The 6000-nt window shown below is 43.8% G+C and overlaps 1 protein-coding gene across 1 annotated transcript in view; it reads right to left on the bottom strand.

Moving 5' to 3' along the window:
* LOC143929566 (vomeronasal type-2 receptor 26-like) overlaps positions 1-5400 on the bottom strand; it is a 29136-nt gene extending 23736 nt beyond the window's left edge. The window contains exon 1 of the mRNA XM_077453444.1: positions 5061-5400. Within this exon, the coding sequence (XP_077309570.1) occupies positions 5061-5275 (215 nt within the window). The 5' untranslated portion in view covers positions 5276-5400. The remainder of the gene's footprint in view (positions 1-5060) is intronic.
* Positions 5401-6000: the final 600 nt, after the last annotated feature.

Here is a 6000-nt window from a genome sequence, read left to right on the forward strand (position 1 = left end):
GAAGCAAGGAGGAGAAGACAGAGCCGCTGGTCAATGCCTGGATGCCCAGTCCCCGCCGCCATTCCTCGAAGGTCCGATCCCCGCCACTGCTCCTTGGATGTCCACCACCTAGATGTGGTAGATAGTCGAGGGGTGGTGGGGGGTGAGTGGGTGTGGGGAGGGCTTGGCTGTTTGCTGCCCCCCAAACAAAAAAACACCAGCCGCCCACCACTAAGATCAAGGTGCATGGCGAATTCAGAGACATTAGGTGCTGTGTGTCTGTCTGCCATAATCTAGTTCGGAGTGACTTAGCAGCTAGAAGAATGAGTACTAAGATGGTACAAAATTCCTTGGGAAAACACTCTATACCCAGATATAGTAGGTCTAGTGCAAGGTCAGCTTGATGATTATGCCTGTGATTTGTGATATAAGCTGAAAAACTAAATGCCAATAACTAGTTAGTTTCTAACAAGCCCAAAATATGAGGAAGACGGTGCTGATATGACTGCATTCTCTCCAAAAAACGGAGGAGTTGTTGGGAGAGAATTTTCCCAGACGGCTCAGGGTTAAATACCACCGGAATAAAAGCCTTTGTGATTATTCCTAATGGTTAATGCAAAGTGGGTAAAACTTTGGGAATATCGAATAACCATTAATCATTGGCCATCAGTGAAAACGTGCTGAAGGCCAGATTCCTACTGAACCAATGTGGGGGGGGGGGGGGTGGGGGGCAGAGTGTAATTTTATTGTGTAGCAGTGAGTAGAATAAAGATATACCCTTGGTTATGGGGTTATGATTGGTGAAGAACTTCCAAGCTGTATGATGTATAGACAGGTTTGGATTGAGTTTTCAGGAATGCTGACACACATAAATATGTAAAAACATGATGAGATATGGTAGGAACTTTCTAGTGCTTGGAAAGACAAGGGTGGAGATTCAGTAAATAGGTCTTCTACCCACTGGACACCTGCATCGCTCCACCCCTAAGATCATGTGTCCCCTAAGGCCGCGTACACACGAGCGGACTGTTCGCCCAACTTTGTTCGTCAAACAGTTTGACAAACAGTCCGCTCAAAATTAGCATGAACGGACTTGACCACACACGATGAACGAACAGTCCGCTCAAAGCGTGCGCGATGACGTGAACGGCACGTACGACGGGACTAGAAAAACGACGTCCTATACACTGCAATGCAACCTTCGGCGTGTAAATCCTTTCTGAGTATGCGCGGAACTTAGTTTGACGAACAAGCCTACACACGAGCGGACTGTCCGCTCAAACCAAGTTTCAGCGGACTGTCTAACGGGAATTCCGAAAAACTTTGTTCGTCAGACTGTCCGCTGAAACTGTCCGCTGAAGCCCACACACGAGCGGACTGTCCGCTGAAACACTGTTCAGCGGACAAAGTTGGGCGAACAGTCCGCCCGTGTGTACGCGGCCTAAGATCATGTGTGTGCATAAAAGAGGATTCAGTATTTACTAAGAGGTTATTAGTAGAGGGGATAAACCATTGCTTTAGTTGGGTCTATTGTGTGGCACCAGTAATCTGGAATGTCTGCAAGGCCAACTCCTCCAGCTCTCTGATGTTTTATAAGATGGATTGGGAGCAGTGGGCTTTTTTATTTTGCCAGATACATTTCTTAATAAGGAAAATGAGTGAATGCAAGTAAGTAGAGAGTACAGGGATAGACAAGGTTCTGAAAATGTGCATAATTTTAACACAGGAGCATCATTTTAACTGTGGCCATTCTCCCCACTCAGGAAATCCCACAGCTTGAATAGTGCTGCATTGCAACTTGTAGCTTATTTATGAGTGGTTAATAGTTAGTCTCACTTAATTGTGGGGTCAGGTATATTAGGGTAATTCCCAGGTAAGATAAGGTAGCCCCTTGTCTGACCAAGAGTAAGGTAAATAATTTGAAAGTCACAAATGGGCATGTTTGGGGATTCCCAGGTGAAGAATCAATGACTTGGAAAAGTTTACTTTATAGTAAGAGATGGAACTAAATGAGGTCAAGACTTAATGAGCGTGGGGTAGGGAGATGGACGAGTTAGTGAGCATCAAGATAACGTCGTCCACAAATAAGTTGATAATATGGGGGGCGGGTATGGAAGTGAAAGCCAGAGATTTCTGGATGGAACAAATGGCCTCAGCTAAAGTTTCTATAACCAAATTGAAGGTAGAGGGGGATAGGGGGCATCCCTGTCACATCCCATTTGACATTGAGAAGGATTTAGAGAGGAGGCTGGAGGAGTAACCTCTCACAGAAGGAGTAGAATATAGATCCAGTATAGCTGATAATATTGTGCCTGAGAATCCAAATTTGACCAATACTTGCTTCATGTGTCCACAGTGGATCCGATCGAATGCTTTCTCTGCTAGGATAGGTCCAGAGAAGGCATTCAAGTCTGTTCAGCAAGTTAAAAAATTTCCATGATACACCTGGTAGAGTTAGAAGCCTGCCAACCCCTGACAATCCCGGTTTAGTTGGGCTGTTTCAGAGTACAGTGGCACCTCGGTTTACGAGTAACGCGGTTAACAAGCATTTTGAATAATGAGCAACTTTTAAAAAAAAAATTCTGACTCGGTTTGTGAGTGTTGTCTTGCAAAATGAGCAAAGCTAATTTTGCGTGCAGTGCTGCATTTGGGCAGAGGTGCAAGGGTGCCGGAGCCGAGCGGAGCCAAGCAGAGCTGATCTGGGCCTTTCCGAGCCATTCGAAAATACTTGGAAATACTCTGTTCCCTGGTGTCTCTGAGCCTTTCTGAGGGTTTCCGAGATCAGACCATAATATGCAGTCAACTGTGCCCATCATATGGAGCCAACTGTGCCCATCATATGCAGCCGACTGTGCCTATCATATGCAGCCTCTGTGCCCCATAGATTGTAGCTGCTGTGCCCATTATATGCAGCCACTGTGCCCCCCACCTGCTCACTAGCTCAAGTGCCCTAGGAGATTTCTGTTTATTGATGGGCCCCCCACCTCCCCATTCCATGGTGTGCAGGCAGTGAGGAAATGATGTGCTGTACCCTTTATCAACCAATGATTGAGCAGTAATGATGTGCACTAATCTCTTGCAACCAATTATTAAGCAGTAAGGATATGCAGTAACCTCTAGGAACCAATCAGTGAGCAGTAATAATGTGCAGTAACCTCTAGCAATCAACTAGTGAGTGGTAATTATGTTCAGTAATCTCTAGCAACCAATCAGTGAGCAGTATTGATGTACAGTATTCTCTACCAACCAATCATCAAGCAGAAGTCATGTGGTGTAACCTCTAGAAAATAATAAGTGAGACATAATGTGTGCTGTAACCTCTAGCAGCCAGTCAGTGAGCACAGTAATGATACACTGTAACCTCTGGCAACCAATCACAATCACTACCTGATCTGATTAAGTAAACTGACTTTGAGTCCAGCTGCTATTTATTGTATGTCTCAGAGCAAGTGGAGAGTGAAATTGCATGGAGTTGACTATTAGGACTATTGTGTTAATGCTGATTTTTATTGTATAGGGGTGTGGTATAGATTTCTTTCACCCACCATCTCTTTAAAAAAAAGCGATGGTGGGTGAAATGGTAACATGGATCATGCCCAAGCCAAAAATCAATGGGGGTCAAATTTTTTAAATTTGCAATGCCCATTTTCTGCTCTAATAGGCAAAGGGGTATAAAGAAAATAGTATGGAAGGTGGCCTCTGCTCTAGGAAACATTTAGCAATTCCAAATAATGTTTTTGATAAATCAATTTTGCCAGGAGCAGTGATTGTTATTTATTTTTTAATGCTTACTGTGAACCATAAAAAAGGTCAAATTACTTTAAATAATATGTCTGGGGGTTTGGTGATTCTACCTGTGAAGGGGAAAATGTCTGTGATGAACAGAAAGTACTGCAGTAGCATTAATATTTACAAAGAAAAAAGATTTTAAAATTGATAGCATATAACCTTAAAGGAGAAGTCCAGTCTGAGCTCTTTCTGCTGGGCTTTTCCTCTGTGTCACAGGAGCGCAATTCATTTTGCACTCCTGTGACCCGTTTTCAGCAGAGAGCGGTCTGAAGACCGCTCTCTGCTGACATCACCAAGATAAGTCCAGGCACCGCATCATCCTGATTTCGGAAGTCTGGATCCGCCAGGTGCCTGGACTGAGGGCAGTCTCAACCTTTCATAGAGACAGTTCTCGCATACACACGGTCCCATTTTCCGATGAAAAGCTCTCATCGATCTTTTGCTGGCCGAATTTCCGATCGTGTGTACGCCGCATTACAGTAAAGAACCCTCTAAGTATAATGTGCAAATAAAAAAAAATAAAAAACGTTACTTCTCTTTTAAGGCTGGGTTCACACTGTCTTCGGCCGTGTCTCGCAGCAGGGGTCTGGTGTGTCCCTGTTCTCCGGTACAAGGATGAATCAGGCCTGAATATCTGCCTGAATTTGGAACTGAAACAAAGCCAAAGACACACAGGACTCTTGTGCAATCCGCTCCGCAGCCTCCTCCAGAGGTGTGTGAACCGGTGCCATATAGAGAGCCGGTCACACTCTCCTGTCAGGTGAATTGGATGCGGGGGAAACCCTCATCTAATTTGCATCAATGTGAACCCGGCCTAAAAGCTGTCATAGCTACTTGGTTAAAAAAAAAAAAAACACATAGGGTCTGCTTGAATATTGAAGACATTTGGAGGGGTCTGTGTGTTATCAATGAACAATTTAAACAGAGTAATTTGTTATTTTTTTTGTACATTTCATTTTTGTTGTAACACATCCTATGGTCTCCCTTATGTCCTTATCACAGCCCCCCATACAGTAGGGGCCCCCCTTACATCAGAGTCCCCATCCAAGCCTCCCCATACATCAGAATCCCTCTCACTTCCCCCCTCACATTAGGTCAGAGCAGAGACAATCGGCAGCCTTTGCTCATCGGAATCCTCAATCTGTACACAGGGATAAGACACTGACCCGAGCTGCAGGCCATATAAAATCTTGTAGAGGGATGGATGTGGCCTGTGAGCCGTTATTCGGAGACCCCTGCCCTACAGGTATGAGTTTCAATGGACTTTTATTTTTTTTGTTCAAGTTACATACTTTAGACAGAACATGGCAGTCAGATTTGGTTTCTCACGAATCTTGTAGCCGCCCATGAGACAGTTGACGGTGAAGACTCCTCCGATTATGATGTCTCCATCCTGAACATATTCATAATCCTCATACGCCGGTACAATCTGCAGGTCACAAGCTGGAGATGGATTGCTGATACTATCTGGGCATAATATTAAAAACAGAAATAAAATAAGCCACATAGTTTTACAAATTAAATATTTCAATAGATCTGAACAAATGCCGAACAAGAAATCTGTACATGACACTGGATGGTGTGAGCTGCCGTGTCTGCCAGTGCAGCAGATCGGAGCCCTCTGTGCTCGGTTTATAAAGACGTGTAGTGCAGAGATTTAGAACTTTGAGTTTATTTAGCCGTAGTAAAGAGGAAAATAAGCTTCTGTTTTTTAGTTACCTGAAGATGCCTGAAAAGATTTTCAAATAATGTACATTAAAGAATTTTCTATTAATATGTAAAGTACTTTTTTTTCCTTATTTTCATTCTTCCACGATTCCCTTTTCTTCTCCACCTGATGTTCTTAAACGTTTAATGCATTATGATAACATAAAAAAGTGAATAATATTGGAATTATTTACAGCCTACATCCATCATGTAGGGGTCTCAAAACTATGGACCTCGAGTAGTTCAGGAATTACAATTCCCATCATGCCTAGTCATGTCTGTGAATGTCAGCGTTTTACAATGCCTCATGGGACATGTAGGTCCGCAACAGCAGGAGGGCCGTAGTTTGGAGAGCCCAAGATTGCTGAGGCCAGGCTCCCCCTAGTGACTGGGATACGTCAGAATTAAAACCCTCATCCAAGCCTTAGAATCCTGCAAGTGCTTTCCAGAAAGTTCAGATATAGGAGGATTTCTAACTCAGGTCATATCAATAGCTCACCATAATACAGTTCAGCAGCAGAAGAA

The sequence above is a fragment of the Lithobates pipiens genome, unplaced genomic scaffold (genome assembly GCF_037356315.1).
Source record: "Lithobates pipiens isolate NorthernLeopardFrog02 unplaced genomic scaffold, aLitPip1_a1.2 Scaffold_24, whole genome shotgun sequence".
In the NCBI taxonomy this organism is placed as follows: Eukaryota; Metazoa; Chordata; class Amphibia; order Anura; family Ranidae; genus Lithobates; species Lithobates pipiens.